Consider the following 16100-nt stretch of genomic DNA (forward strand, 5'->3'; position numbering starts at 1 on the left):
ATCCCAAGTAAGGCCCCAACTCCCCACCAGGTTAGTGGGTAAGTGTTGAGGGACGGCCCAGATAGGGACGCTGCCCTTAGTGCGTGTCTGTGTGCTGTCTTGTCAGGATCACGGCTGGCAGTGCTGTGAGGCCTGACAAGAAGGCATAGTGCTAGTGTGCAGCAAGTTGCTGTACGCGTTCCGAAGTTTGCAGTGCGTAGCTGCTAGTGTTAGTGTTAGTGTTAGGGTTCAGTGGGTGTTAGGACTGGGATGAGTTAAGGGAGTGGGGCAGGTTATTACTCCGCAGGCCCTAGGAGATTTCCCCAAGCCACCCCAGGATGCGGTTCATCAGGGACAGGCCCTAGGTTAGGGTTCCTGTCACGTTAGGGTTAGTGAGAAAGAGATAGGGATATAGCGGCGGTTGCTGTTCCCGTGATGCGGTTGGTGTTCCCGTGATGCGGTTGGTGTTCCCGTGATTCGGTTGTGTTCCCGTGAAGCGGTGGGACCCTTGTTGGGGTTCCTGGAGAATTACCTGGATAGGATCAGACGGATGCATCGCACGTCTGACCCTTTTAGAAGATTGTTGCGGACCCGAGCATCGGAGTGCTCGGAAGGTATTCACTATATATATGTGCACCAACAGGCCTAACACATTAATTAGTGACTGCGCAGTCACCCACGTTCTCTATTATAGTGCGGGACATTGGGTGGGGATTCTCGGGACACTGGGTGGGATCACCTAGTGTTGGGAAGCGTCCTGCGCGACGCAGTAAGTGTCTCCTCTAGAGAGGAACACAGGTTATGATGTTGATATTGCTGTGATCTGTTTCTTGCATGTTGAGTAAAGTCCCTAGTTAATATATATATCTGTGTGAGTATCGATTATTGTGATTGTCCTGCGAGGAACCACTCCCCCTATGGTGGGAGCCATCGCAGGTGGAGGCGCTGCATCGTTGGAAGTAAGTACCCCTAGTATAATGGCCCCAGGTTCCCCATGGCGGACGCTCAGCCCTCCTGTGAGCCAACAGGTATAGCACCACACTAGAAGTAGTCAGATACACCTACACACCCCAATCTCACTTAGGGTGGGGGTAAGAGGGCTACATTTGGAGGCGCTGCTGAGATACAGACCTGGGGTGCCCTGTTCCATTTTTTTCCCAAATTGTCCAAGTCTCAATATTTTGTCGCCATGTTTGTGAAGTCCGGACACGAGGTCCTTGCCTGGGCCTTGAGGCAGTATATGGAGCCTGGCCGGGTAGTGGCAGTAGGAGGCCTTCCCGCAACTATACCCGCGGTTGAGGTTCAGTACTCTATGCGTAAAATTCCAGGGTGGCCGCACGCATGTGTTTTAGATGAAGAACACGATTCCACGGCCCCATGGAAAACAATACTTGTTGTAGCAACCCCCACTGCAAATATATGCCTGGCAGAGGCACCGTCCGCCCTGTGTATGCCCGGGGGCCCATCTGAGGGATACCCCCTAGTTTACGCAGACCTAGTAAAATGGCGTCTCCCGCCAAAGCAGGAGAACGCACGTGCTGCTGACTGCAAGCCTGCACTAAATTGTGTCGAAGAAAACTGTCCGGGATTGGCGGGAAAACCAGAAGGCTACCCCCCTATCTATACAGAGAGCCCTAGTGTAATTGCAGAGACTGTGATTAAAATGGAGTCTCTCTCTAGCAGTGAGTCACACCTAAGATGGCGGCTCCCGCCAAGTCGGGAGAGCACCAGGACTGTGCAAGAAATTGTTGCAGAGTATTGTCCGGGTTGGGCGCGAAACCCTGAACCCCGCCCCTGCACTGTGAGTGACTCAGCACAGAGCCAGAACCACTCCCTTGTAGAAAGTGCCCCATCTTCAGATTCCACCAGGGGGAGCAAGCCTTGTTATCTTCAACCATACAGTGATGCCGTAATAGACTCTTTCTTCTCTGAGGATGAGGATGAGAGAGACTGTCAGGACATACACCCCAATGTGTATGTGGCCTGGCGAGCGCCAGGAGTAGATGGCCTTATGTTAATGTGCCCCTGCCTGCAAGAAGCCTATGACGAGGGAGCCGAACTGTCCCATTTACCGCTAGACTTCAAGACGACTGAGGTATGCGGAGAACCGGGTATACAATGTTTTAGTCCCACCTGTGACTGCTCTAGAGGTGCATTGGCGTGGGAGCCCAAATGTGAATGCTGCGGTGTGCGGTTCTTGAAGCCTATTACACCCCAGGCTACGGAGGCAGTTAAAGAAGAAGCGGGGAAGCCTGACCCCTCTGCAAAAGTGAGTGACATTGCTAATCAATCTGTCCTAATTCCAGAGGCCTCAGGGGACCCGTGTGTCCAAAACCATGTGGCAGAAACGGTTCCAGACCCTCTCAAAGGGGACGGCTTAGTGGTAGAGCAGGAACCACAGAGCCCAGACCAACCGATGCCGGAATCACAGGGTAAGGTGTCTATACCCCCATTTTCTTTTAGTGATTCCAGCGACCAACCTCTCGTGGGGATGCGCCTGCCGGCGGACCACTCTAGTGAAGTTATCGAACCAATTATTTCGGCGGATACAGAGCCTGCTGTGGGCCCGTGTGCCCTGGAGGAGGTGTACCCCGATGTTGCGGACCCTGCTGTGGGCCCGTGCGCCCTACAATGGTCAGTCCGACCTACTACCGAGGTACCATCGGTCCTAGAATGGGGACCAGTACCAAACGACGATGAGGGTGAGTCGACTGCCCCAGGGGTGTCGGGGGTGAGCCTCCAGGGGACCCCGGAGCACGATGGCACCTTAAGTCTGGTCACCCGGGCGAAGGGCTCCCCTCTGCATCGCGTCCTGGCGGAGGTGTCCTCCTTGGGAGAATCCATCCCAAGCCAGTGGAGTGGTAAGGAACTCCCTAACTCCCCACAATCTCCGATGGAGCTGGCCGTGAAGAAGGCCAGAGTTGCGGCTTCTGAACGGAGTATGAGCCCGTGCGCTCCGACACAAGTGGTCCCAGGACTGGGATCCAACGCTCCCGAGTTTTCAGCGCGTAAGTGGACTGCCCCAGAAGTACCGGGGGCAGGTCCCAAGACGGCCGAGGTGGGAACTGACAGCATCCCCGAGGACCTGTTGGCCACCATGAATCACCGCAGTGGTCGGGTGTCTACTCTTTACCCCCTGCCAGGTGAAACAGAGACATTGTCCAGTGCTCGCTTCTCAGTGGAAGCCTCGCAAGTCCGTAGGGACAAGGACTGTGTAAAGGAAGATCCAGGGAGACTGGCCTCCTTTAAGCCCAAAAAGGAGCATGCCATTCGTCAAGTAGTGGACTGTGGAAAAGGTCCTGGCCTCCTGGTCTACCGCATCCCTGCCGCGGATGGCCGGGTAAAGGCCCTGTTAAGAGACACTGTGCTATTCCTTTCACCAGGGGGAGGAAGTAGTACAGAACCAGTGACTGTCACCCCAGAGCGTGCTCTACAGGAGATTTTTCTAGCGGAGGCTCACAGACGCACAAGTGAGATACCCCCACATGATCAGTTAGGGGCACCCCACAAATGGTCTCAGCTAGCCTCGGGTATTATGTGTGAATTTCATTGTACCCAGTCATATAATTGCCAGGTGATGAGTTGTATTTTCTATGCTGTGCATTTTGATTGTATAACTATTATGTTGATTGATGTCGTTCCCCAAGCGGGGACGTTGGATTTTCCACCAGGGGGAGAGTGTAACCCAGTTCTCCAGCAGCTCCTAGAGACCCCCCTCCCTTGGAGCAGCGTGGTCGCGGGTGCCGCCGGAGCCAGTGACGGACCCGATGGCTGCTTCCAAAGGTGGGGGCCGGAGCAGGGAGTAGCGTGCTATCTCCGCGAGCAGGCTGGTTGCCGGGGACGCGATCGGGCCGTTGCTAAGGCCGCGATCGCGTTGCTGCGGTCCCGGCAGCTAGCGAGGAGGGCGCCGCCATTGCGGAGAGACTCGCGCATGCGCAGTGATGGCGCAGGTAAGGCCCCAGAGCTAGGGAGAAGTCGCGCGAGTGTAGGGAAAGTGCAGGAAGGGTTGAGGTGGCCTCCAAAGACTCGCGCATGCGCAGGGCAAGTGCGCACGCGGCCCCAATGTATTTGCAGCCTCCACGGGACTACAACTCCCATGAGGCTTAGGGGCAAGCACATCAGGTGCCTCCGTGTGGCCAATAAGGGCCAAGGATCTCCAGAGGGAGCAATAAGATACATTTCGCGCGCTGAGAACGGCAGTTGGAGCTGGGGAGCTGTGAGGGAAGGAAGGGTGCAGAGAGCATGTGCAGCTCCTGCATCGAGTAAGGTCCCCACATCCCAAGTAAGGCCCCAACTCCCCACCAGGTTAGTGGGTAAGTGTTGAGGGACGGCCCAGATAGGGACGCTGCCCTTAGTGCGTGTCTGTGTGCTGTCTTGTCAGGATCACGGCTGGCAGTGCTGTGAGGCCTGACAAGAAGGCATAGTGCTAGTGTGCAGCAAGTTGCTGTACGCGTTCCGAAGTTTGCAGTGCGTAGCTGCTAGTGTTAGTGTTGGTGTTAGGGTTCAGTGGGTGTTAGGACTGGGATGAGTTAAGGGAGTGGGGCAGGTTATTACTCCGCAGGCCCTAGGAGATTTCCCCAAGCCACCCCAGGTTGCGGTTCATCAGGGACAGGCCCTAGGTTAGAGTTCCTGTCACGTTAGGGTTAGTGAGAAAGAGATAGGGATATAGCGGCGGTTGCTGTTCCCGTGATGCGGTTGGTGTTCCCGTGATGCGGTTGGTGTTCCCGTGATTCGGTTGTGTTCCCGTGAAGCGGTGGGACCCTCGTTGGGGTTCCTGGAGAATTACCTGGATAGGATCAGACGGATGCATCGCACGTCTGACCCTTTTAGAAGATTGTTGCGGACCCGAGCATCGGAGTGCTCGGAAGGTATTCACTATATATATGTGCACCAACAGGCCTAACACATTAATTAGTGACTGCGCAGTCACCCACGTTCTCTATTAGAGTGCGGGACATTGGGTGGGGATTCTCGGGACACTGGGTGGGATCACCTAGTGTTGAGAAGCGTCCTGCGCGACGCAGTAAGTGTCTCCTCTAGAGAGGAACACAGGTTATGATGTTGATATTGCTGTGATCTGTTTCTTGCATGTTGAGTAAAGTCCCTAGTTAATATATATATCTGTGTGAGTATCGATTATTGTGATTGTCCTGCGAGGAACCACTCCCCCTATGGTGGGAGCCATCGCAGGTGGAGGCGCTGCATCGTTGGAAGTAAGTACCCCTAGTATAATGGCCCCAGGTTCCCCATGGCGGACGCTCAGCCCTCCTGTGAGCCAACAGGTACTATATAGCACCACACTAGAAGTAGTCAGATACACCTACACACCCCAATCTCACTTAGGGTGGGGGTAAGAGGGCTACATATATTTAACACAGTCCTGTATTATGATGCCTCAACCTTTGTCTGCAGAATTAATGAATTATTTATTTGTTCATTACTATTGAGGTGTGAAGACAGAAACACACCAAGAAAGAACTCCTATAAATGGTGCACACCACTATGTATGAAAAGATGAGTAGTCAATACAAAAATAATACTTTATTTTAAAGTACATTGTGTATTGATAACAGATTAACGCTAACAAGTCCATTATTTTCAATACATATATTCTGAATGTTAATACGTAATAATAACATTATCCCAAAGGAAGGCACATGTGTCCTCTAGTTTGTTTAGTGCTAATGGTATATGATTCCAATTTAGGTCCACCTAGGTTTGCTCCCTGCTTCTAACTCTTGTAATACAGAGATAAATATATTGGCAGGACATGTTTCTGCCCTGTCAGTTGTATGTCTCAAGTGGTTAATACACCCATAGCTGGAGAGGATGAAAGTGTGGGTTAATAGATGTTATCAGATGTTTAAATCAGGAATGAGGAATCGATCAATTAATGCTATTTAGCAGAATACTCTGATCATTTTATTTTTAATTACAAGTGTTACAGGAGACCAGGACAATTACACCAGTGTTCAGTACACTAGACAGAAGTGCTGAGTTGAACAAAAGTGAATTTATTGGGAAAAAGATTCCACAATCCTCCAATACATAAAACACACACAGAAACTCATCCAACTGGGGGAACAACCTAAAGTCCTAGGAGCGCGGATCTCTATCCAGAAGTTTAACCCGATACAGGTTCCCAAACTTGTGCCACTGTCCTCGGTAGTATAGGCAGCCCTGCCTTGTACTCTGCTAGCCAGCCGTTTTGAATGTTCCCGCCATTGCTTCCCTCCAAACTCCTCCGCAAGTCTCAAGAGCACCCTCGGATGCCTTTGGAGATTTAACGGGTCAACTTCAGCTCTCCGAACACTCTGCAACAAGTCTCTGGAACCAAAGCCAGGTTCCAGCTCATACGTCCCTCGGTCTCCATCCACCAACATGGAGGACGGAGGCCCAACCAATCCCAGAGCGGATTCTCTTTGGGGTCAAATCTGCAAGCGAGACCTCACCTGTATTGGACCAATCCTAAGCGAGGGAACTTACCGGACTTCCAGGACAGCCCACAGGGGTGGGCTTAAGTCGAGCGGGGCATTTGAATGGACCAATGGGAATCGTGCCTACCGAGCCCAGTCTTGGCAACGGTTCCCCTGGTCCTCCCAATACTCCCGCAGGGATAGGTGACTCGGTGTCTGTGCCGAACAATGGTTCCCCATCGGACAGTCACTTTCCCCACACCTGAGTCCCAAGCCCTTTCTTGCTCAATAATGTTGCAAGCCACTTGCCTTATATTGCCCAGGATATCCTTTGTGTTGAGGTTGGATACTTGTATATCCATCTTCCACACAAAGGCCCTCAAAACACCCATGATACTGTTAACCCGTTTCTCGAAATGCTGAAACCAGGCTACACACTATAATAGCCCAATGTGGGCACAGTATACATATACAGGATGGGTACCATGAACTGTACATATACAAATAAATACCATATTATTGATAGGTAATGGCGGGCTGAACCTTTATTAAAAGCAGCCAAATCTACCCCTACCGTAACAACAAGAAACACCATTTGGCCTATACGTGTTAAGCCTGATGTGTCAAAATATCCGTTTTTTTAACACCATCTACATACTATTGCAATTTAAAGAGGTAGATTTGAGCTCCTTTCTAGGGTTAACCCGTAAAGGGTTAATTTTGCATACTCTGCGATTATGCGGAGACAGGCATTTACACAGTGCAAAAGGAAACAGGTGGCCTTTCGTGCACCCGACGCGTCTTGTGAGGGTATGTGAGTGCACCTACTCCTGTACAAATAATTTCGTATAACAAACATCTTCTCATGCATGTTTTGCTAGTCTAATCTGATCTCAATAGAGTGGAACAAACTGTGTGCCTTGCTTGTTAGGGTCAGCTGGGTTCACATCATGAAACAAGTACTTACACTAATTTCATTAACTCTCTGAGCATGCATCAAGTTCTACAGTAGATATTTTTGTATTTCTTTGGAATATTATGCATGCCTTTTCAATATAATTTTTTTAATTACATTATTGATTGTAATGTAATTGCACTGGAGAGAGAGATGTGTATCACAACCTAGCTTCTACGTGGTGTATATTTACTGTTGAAAACTTCACAGTGCAGCCTTGAAAAGATTCTTATGAGCCTAATATCACTACCCAAGTTAATAGGTGTACTTTTGATGTACTTAAGACCTGGCTTCTAATGTGATTGTCATGTTCTTGTGTTTTGCAGAAGGAAAACTGCGCTGAAAGACCTCACCTCTTGGCTGGCCCCAATCATCTGGGATGGAACGTACGACCTTAATATCTTAAACAACCAGTTCAAGGGCAAAAGGATTGGACTGTTTGTGTTCGCGGTAAAGAAGTAAGTGAATAGCAATAGATGAAGGTGTAAAGACAGTGCTCTTTGTGATATTAATATTAATTATAATTAGGAACAGTGTTGAGTACCAGAATCACTCCACTGCCCACAGTACAAAAAAATGGTCCAAGGTGAGGGACAACATAAATGATTAGATTATCACATGTGATATATGTATGTCTTTATTTATATAGCACCATTAATGTACATAGCGCTTCACAGTAGTAATACACGTGACAATCATATAAATAACACATAATACAAATAACAGGTCATGGGAATAAGTGCTTCAGACATAAAAGTAACATTTAGGAAAAGGATTCCCTGCTCTGAGGAGCTTACAATCTAATTATGTGATGGCATTTCTAATGATAGAACACCCTTAGTGTATTGATTTGTATGAGTCCTTATCCCCTTTATAACAAGTAGTGCTACTAGGTAGTATATAGAACACACTGTGGTCTTGGAAATACACACTCACAATGCTTAGTGTGTCAGGTCTGATTGAAAGCTCTTGAGAGAAGCAGCCATAGGATTGTATGGGCAGTTGCATCAATGATGACATATGTTAGAAAGTAAGGAATATACTGCTATAAATATTTAATAAAACATATAAAAACAGACACCTGGAGTGCCACTCACAAATTTTTCCATCTTTTTTGCGCCTTAAGTACAACGTGGCTCTGGTGTGGACCCTCGTGACTTCGCTGCCACGATCCTCTATGGTTCACGTTCCTGCTGGTATTCTCGTGTTGCTGGGGCTTGCAGCGTGGTGTTGACAGTGGAAGTGGTGAAACTATCAACATCACACTGCATGCCCCAGCGACATGAGGATACCAGCAGAAATTGTAGGATTATAGGCATATGTAACAGTTACAGACCAGATTACAATGTGAGACAGCTTTAGTATTGAAAGAACTTAGACTGGTGGTGGCTGTGAGAATCTATAATTATATTTAACACCTTATTTTAATAGGACGTTCAATAACCTAATTCATTTTAAACCACTCATTTTACACTACCGTGGTGCACTTACAATGGACTTCTTTTCTGTTAGTACCCCAGTGTACTCTTTGCTGGCTTTGATAGTCTCAGGTAGATTGTTCCAGGTGTGAGGTGCACGGTCCAGGTGTTTAACGCGCACTAATTGGCATTAGTGCAGGTTAAACTGCTAGCGTGGTTTGCTGAATTATGCCCAAACACTTGGATCCCAACAGGATCGTTATACTTTTGAATGGATGCGAAAGCAAGCATGTGAGCCAGTAAAGGTGAATAACACTGGGACATGGATAAATTATAAATGCAGTTCCTACAAAACAACCCAACAGATGGGTCTCGCTCAGCTAGTACTGTATGTCAATCAAAAACTAAGCAGACCTAATAATTGGAGGATGGTGGATAAAGGGAAAAATAAAGGTATTTAAAACAAAAATAGGACAAACCCTCAGAATTTTAAATAAACATTCTCTGTATTATAATATTACCATATACAGTATGATCGGACTTGCTTAGAAACACACTGAAATGATTGTATTTCATTTTTTCAGTGTGTTTATTCTTTTATTATAATAAAAGTTTTTATTTAGATTTAACATTCTAAAGGGTTTGAGTGCAGCTTGATTAGGGATCTTTTCTGTCCTATTCTCGTTTTCCGTTTCTCCAAAATAGTATTTAAGATAAACAAAGGAATTCAGGCACTTTTTTTTTTTTTAGCTATTCAAATCCAATGCATTTAATTAGGAGACAAAAGAACCATGACTTTTTCTGAGAAATGACAACAGTCAGTTTTATTTACCTATGAGTAAGGATTATACACTGGTGTCTGCCCATTTCAATATAATCATTAAGACAGGATGGGGGGGGGTTGGTTTAGTGATGCCCCAGAAATACTACACAGTGTTATAGTCCAGATGCATTGGATTCAATCCCCCCCACACCCCATCCTGTCTTCATAACACTATCCAGTAATCTTTTAGTTTCTTTGCATGTCTTTTATTTATGTTCTATGGATCAGTAGGGTCCCTGTTTTTAACTGGGTACACACGAATACATAGTAATGCCTCCTGATTGTCCACCGCAGATTTACCAACATAACAGGTTACCATGGCAACAGCGCACATATATAGAACTACCGTGAGCAGTGACCCGCCCAAACCCGAAGAAGTTTCAGGCAGGAACGAAACGCGCGTCGGGTATGACGTCAGTTAGACGTCAGCAGCGCGACCAACGCGAGGGTGTTCGGTCTTACATAGTTACACTTTTTGTTATTAAGCTAAAACTGACTTGAGCCATACGTGGATCTCGCTAGCAAGTGATAGGACAGGCATAGCCATGTGTCATCAGCATTATAGGTATACAGCCCAGCTGAGAACTTAAGTGCACAGGCTACAGTACATCTACTATGACCCGGATCCCAGGGTAACACACTGCAGCCGCATGTTTGTATATTTGTACATGACACAGCGTGGACTGTGTCAGTATATGCTTGTGTGACTCCACAGGATATTTATCTTGCTGCAGTACAGATATTGAGGACTATTAACACATTTATTAACACATAGGAATTAAGCATTAGCACCACCTATGTATGAATAAGTTCTGACAACTAACGAGTTTCATTAACAATCACAGACATAAGATATCTACTCACTACAGACATTTAGGGTAATTAACCCTTCATCAACTTCATCTCATAGGAGTGATATATCTATGTGTATTTTGCTCTGGTAATTAACCCATGCAATGTTCGGTCTTACATAGCTATACTCATTGTTATTAAGCTAAAACTGATGTGAGCCATACGTGGATCTCACTAGAAAGAGATAGGACAGACATACAGGAGCAGTGTGTCATCAGCATTATAGGTAATTAGCCCCGCTGAGAACTCAAGTGCACAGGCTACAGTGTATCTATTATCACCCAGATCCCAGGGTAACACACTGCAGCCCATATATGTATATGTCTGTACATGGCAAAGCGTGGACAGTGTCAGTATATGCTTGTGTGACTCCACATGATATCTATCTTGTTGTATTACAAACATTAGGGGCAATTAACTCCTTACTAACACATAGGAAGGAAGTATTAGCACCACCTATGCATGAATAAGTTCTGACAACTAACGAGTTTCAGTAACAATTACAGACACAAGATATCTTCCTGCTGCAGACCTTTAAGGTAATTAACCCTTCATTAACTCATAGGAGTGACATATCTATGTGTATTTTGTTCTGGTAATTAACAAATTTCTGTAGTATATACCTTCTGTTACTATCATGAGTTACAAGCATCTTGAATCTACCTAATTGGATCTATTTGGTATATGTAATTCAACCTATGATATACATATATGTACAGTATACACATACAACGCTTCTTGACATCTATCAGTGCCCCATACGGCACTATATATGATATCACGTATCAATCTTGTGTACGGTCACATCAGAAGCATACTTGAACATTCATGCCACTATCTCTCTACATTTAGCTGTATAACACTATGTAGCTCTACCATTCAGGTTTTAATTAGCTTGTTTTCTATTTTTGTCAATGAAATTGTATTATTTTTGATACTTGATATAGGTGAGTGCATCGATTGGGATTCTTTTTTCGTCTACACTCACGTCCACTTTCCATTCCTGATAGCACCACTTTAGTTTCCAATACGCGTGCGAGTAGCTGAGAAGGGCCTCTCCTACCTCTTTCCCTGTTACCCTCCCAAATCAGAAAATAAAAAGAAGCCAGAGATAAGTAACTAAAAGCGGTAAATAGCCGTATCACAAGGGAGACTCCAGGAGCAGGTGGGTCCTCGATGGCCGGAACAGCAGGGGCAGGCAAGGATCGGCGGGGTTACAGGCAGGGGTCCAGGGAAGGTAGCAAACTCATAGTCGGGGTCACAGGCAGAGGTGGGTGGCAGGCGGCAGGGGTACGTAGTCAGGGTCACAGGCAGGGGTCCAAGGCAGGCGGCAACAATTGTAGTCGGTGTCACAGGCAGGAGTTGGCAGCAGGAACAGGACAGGGGAGCAGGATTGGGCAGGGGAGCAGGAAACAGATGGGGACAAGCCAGTCCATAGGCAATGGCCTTAAATATGAAACAGGACTCCATACGTAATGGAACAGATCAGAATCAGGGCAGAGAGAGTCAGGAACATAAGGTAAAGAGGAACAGAAGGCAGGAAACTATAAAGGCAGGCAGGAACAGAGGACAGGAGAACCGATAGGAGACAGAGGAAAACCCAGAGCAGACAGAAAACAGCAGCACACCCGGTGGACAGAGCAACAGAAGGGGAGAGGGAGAATTCCTAAACTGTGTCAGGATTATTCCTGGCGAGCAGAAAGAATGACAACTTAACAGTAATACAAGTTATTGAATAAAAGGAAAGGAATGTTTATTAATAAAGGGGCATTTCCCCTTGCTCCTTTTTCCTTACATTTACGGCAATGCGATGATTTAAGCTGCCGATCAATCCATTCTCCCGCGATCGATGAAGACCCTGCCTCTCAGGGCGCCCAATATGGCCGCCTATTTCAAAAGAGGAAGTGGTGAGGCTTCCTACTTGGTTTCTATGGCGACCCCTACATTAACAATTATTACAAAAGGCATTAGGAGTAACAAATAAAAATGCAGTAAGTACTGTAATATCTAATACTACATAATGCAGAGAGTCAGTGCAGTGTCTGATAATGTGATGCATTATAATCAAAATAACAATAATAATGTTATTGTACTGCTGTACACCGGGATATCTTCCCTCACTGTCTTTTAAAGTTTTACAGCATGTGCTATAAGGCAGGGGTGCGCAAACTGGGGGGCATGAGGTTTTGTAGGGGGCGCGCTGTGCTTACAGAGGGCCTGCGCTCTTCCCCAAAGCATGTATATTAAATGCCGTGCAGCGCGTGTGAGGCCTCTGCAAATCCCCTTAACCTGGTCACCGGTGGCTTTTGGCGACGCGTCACCATCGCATTGTCGCAGGACATCGTGACGTCAGAAGATGCCGGAGAACTAGTAAGGGGAGGGGGGGGGGGGGGAGAGCAGGCAGGGGGAAAAACATTGCGCCCCCCTGCTATAATGCATACTCTTTCTGTAGGGTTCGACTATGTAAACTGTGTTCCATCTGTTGCAATTACTGTACAAACAGGCTTTAAGAGTACATTGTGTTATTAAGTGAGACTATTACTGTCTGTGCTGTCTCTAATCAGAGTATAAGATGAAGCTTGGGCAGGGTGCTATTTTGTGAGTGGCTGTGGCTCCTTCTCTGAATAACTGTCAGATCTTTGTGTATTCTTCCCAGGTATATTAAATTCCTCCGGCCTTTCCTGGAGTCCGCAGAACGTTACTTCATGGTCGGTCACACAGTCAAGTACTACGTGTTCACTGACCACGTCAATGATTTCCAGAAACCTGAATTAGGTGCTGATCGCACTTTGATGCTGCTAAAGGTGGTTGCTGACCAACGGTGGCAGGATGTGTCCATGAGACGTATGGAGGCCCTCATCAAACTGACCCGTGAACAACTGCCGAATGAGATAGACTACTTGGTGTGTGCTGATGTGGACATGGTGTTCAATGACCATGTGGGGGTAGAGATCCTTGGGGATCTGGTAGCCACAGTGCACCCAGGGTACTTCCTTACGGAGCCTGCAAGGTTTCCTTATGAGCGCCGGCCCATATCTAAGGCCAATATACCACATGGGGAAGGTGACTTTTACTATATGGCAGCTTTCTATGGTGGCTCAGTAGAAGAAATTTACAAACTTAGCACGGCATGCAATAAAGGCATCATGACTGACAAGGAAAAGAACATTGAAGCAGCATGGCAAGAGGAATCCCATCTCAATAAGTACCTGGTAGATAATAAGCCCACTAAGGTGCTTTCCCCAGAATATTTGTGGGACTCTACTCTGCCTAACGGTGACTTGGTAAGCAGAAGGAGGTTCCTGGCTGTGCCTAAAAACCATTATCAAGTCAGAAACTGATCAGATGGGATCATGAGAAGTGGGATGTAATGAACAGATGTTCCCCGGCTAGGGAATGATGCACTTGAGTTACAACTCGGAATTATCGGCATAGGTCTTTCAACCTTTACTTCTATTTGCGATCTGATGAGCATACACCTGATGTGTCTGCTGCATGAAATCCTTTCCTTCCAGAGACCAGACAAGAATTGTTTCATCCACCCTCTCTCTGATATAGTGGTGGGAAGTGTTCTCCTCACTTGTTCACATTATCAGGATGCTGCTTGCTTAGCCACTCCCCTACACAATTCACCTATAGTGCTAAGGACTCCTGAAAGTGGTTTTAACAGCAGATATCATCTGTGTTTGTGTCTTTATTGCAAAAAAGGAAATAATAATCAAAGTTTCCCACGTGTTTACTGGAATCCGTTTGTTGAACAAGATTTTTTAATAAATAAGTTAGGAAACAACGTATCGGCCTTTTGTTACTTCAACTGGAAATGTGGGCAGTGTTTCTCTAAGGGAAACAACAGGTTTTGATAAGTGGGACGCAAAATCCATGTATACAGGCACACTAACAAAGTGTTACTTATATAGTAAATAGGTCATAATGTCTTATGGCTTAGCACTGCGGTCCCGGTCTAAGCTATTCCACCGCGACCAAATGACTGGCGGGGCTTTGCGCTACTCAACCCACCGCCTGGATGCTCAGCAGCCGGACGCTCCGCTACTAAGGTACTGTAAGTCTCTAAATGTAGCCCTTACCCTAAAAAACCCCTAATACTAACGCTACTACCTATCCTAAAAACTTTAACCCCTTAGCCTAAAGTCGCCTACCCTAAAACCCGCTTCCCTAAAACTCCTTAAATGAACACGCTACCCTAACCAGTAAAACATACCTTATTGTACAAGAGGCCGGCAGCGGAGGTTCCAGTAGCGGATCGGCTGCGGTGGAGGGTCCCTCTGCGGCCAAATGCTGGCGGATATTTGGTGGCCAAATGTCTCATTCCGCCGTGGCCCATACTATTCTTGGTAAAAGCATTTGGTTCTTTTGTGCTTCTCTCTAAATGATCTCCATGTATTTAGACCCCATTCTGCTTTCTGCTTTCCAGATTCCAATCTTTATCCATCAGCACCCACAGAACACTCTGAGCATCTCTCTAATCTCTCATTATATCCAAGTCCAGACGGGATTACTACACTTTATACATGGTGATAACATATACAGTATAATGTGTTCATCTATATTACACTTGCAGTCTGTTTCATAAATGTGCTTCTATATGGTAATAATACTGTTTTAACAGTGTATGCAGACAGGTATCTAAACTGAGAGGTGATACTGTATTATTGAGTCCGCAAGCAGAATCTCCATCTAATATTTTATTAGGATACCTGCCGTAAATGTAGCTAGTTACAAGCCCCTGGTTTACAGTAATATTAACAATTTCACACTCAAGCAGCATTTTTCTTCCCACATTTTTTTAAATTTTTTTTTTACATTGGATTAAAGTATGGGGTCTCCGGAGCTGAACCCCATTAATTTTCCGTTCCAAAGACCCCCTGCTTCCGGAAATACTTACCGCCATACAGGGTGCCAGTAGCCCCTCTGGCTCGCTAGCTGGGTTCAAGCAATGGTGGATTTTTAAAGATCTCGCATCCTGCGATCCAATCAGAAGCTGTGCCATCATCCAGTGCAGCTTTCTATTGGCCCACGAGATGCAGGAGCATTAAACTTTGCTGAGATGCGGGAAACTCCTTCGGAGGTAAGTAACTTGGGAAGCAGGGGGACCCCGAATCTAAAATGAACGGGGTTCAGCTCCTGAGACTGCCTGCTTCTAACCTATGGGGTAAAAAAAGGCTGCTCGTATTGCTCCTTTAACATTAGAGATCAAAGTGCAGTATTCTGAAATGTAACCATCAGATTTGTGTCACCTAAACATGGAGCAAGAAAACACAACCACTACATTGGATATTGATGACCTCTTTTTCTAGTAACATTACAAAATGTTTGCTGACCCTCTTTCCTGATGCTTGTGATTTCATGCGTTTTTTAGTGTGTGCTTCCTCCTCCAAACGGCGCTGGAGAATTCACTCTTGACATAAAAGTGGGCTTCTGCTTCCCTTAAAACAAAGGAAAAGACCGGCATTAAATTGACCGAACCAGTGAACGAGAAACTATGCTAACATTTCTGCTCTGCATTGGTCGTTATGAGTAAACATGAAAAAGTTCCTCGCTACAGAAGGAAATATACAGAATACTACATGACAAGGTTCTGCTGTTAATAAGACCGTTATTTGCACACATCAATACGGCAAACTTCCATTAAATAAGGG

At 46.4% G+C, this 16100-nt stretch overlaps 1 protein-coding gene across 1 annotated transcript in view; it reads left to right on the top strand.

Moving 5' to 3' along the window:
- The window catches only part of LOC142503842 (histo-blood group ABO system transferase 2-like), a 54743-nt gene extending 40508 nt beyond the window's left edge, over positions 1–14235 (top strand). The window contains exons 3-4 of the mRNA XM_075616632.1: positions 7677–7808; positions 13100–14235. Of these exons, the coding sequence (XP_075472747.1) occupies positions 7677–7808; positions 13100–13784 (817 nt within the window). The 3' untranslated portion in view covers positions 13785–14235. The remainder of the gene's footprint in view (positions 1–7676; positions 7809–13099) is intronic.
- Positions 14236–16100: the final 1865 nt, after the last annotated feature.

This window comes from Ascaphus truei, chromosome 10, assembly GCF_040206685.1.
Source record: "Ascaphus truei isolate aAscTru1 chromosome 10, aAscTru1.hap1, whole genome shotgun sequence".
NCBI classification, from domain to species: domain Eukaryota; kingdom Metazoa; phylum Chordata; class Amphibia; order Anura; family Ascaphidae; genus Ascaphus; species Ascaphus truei.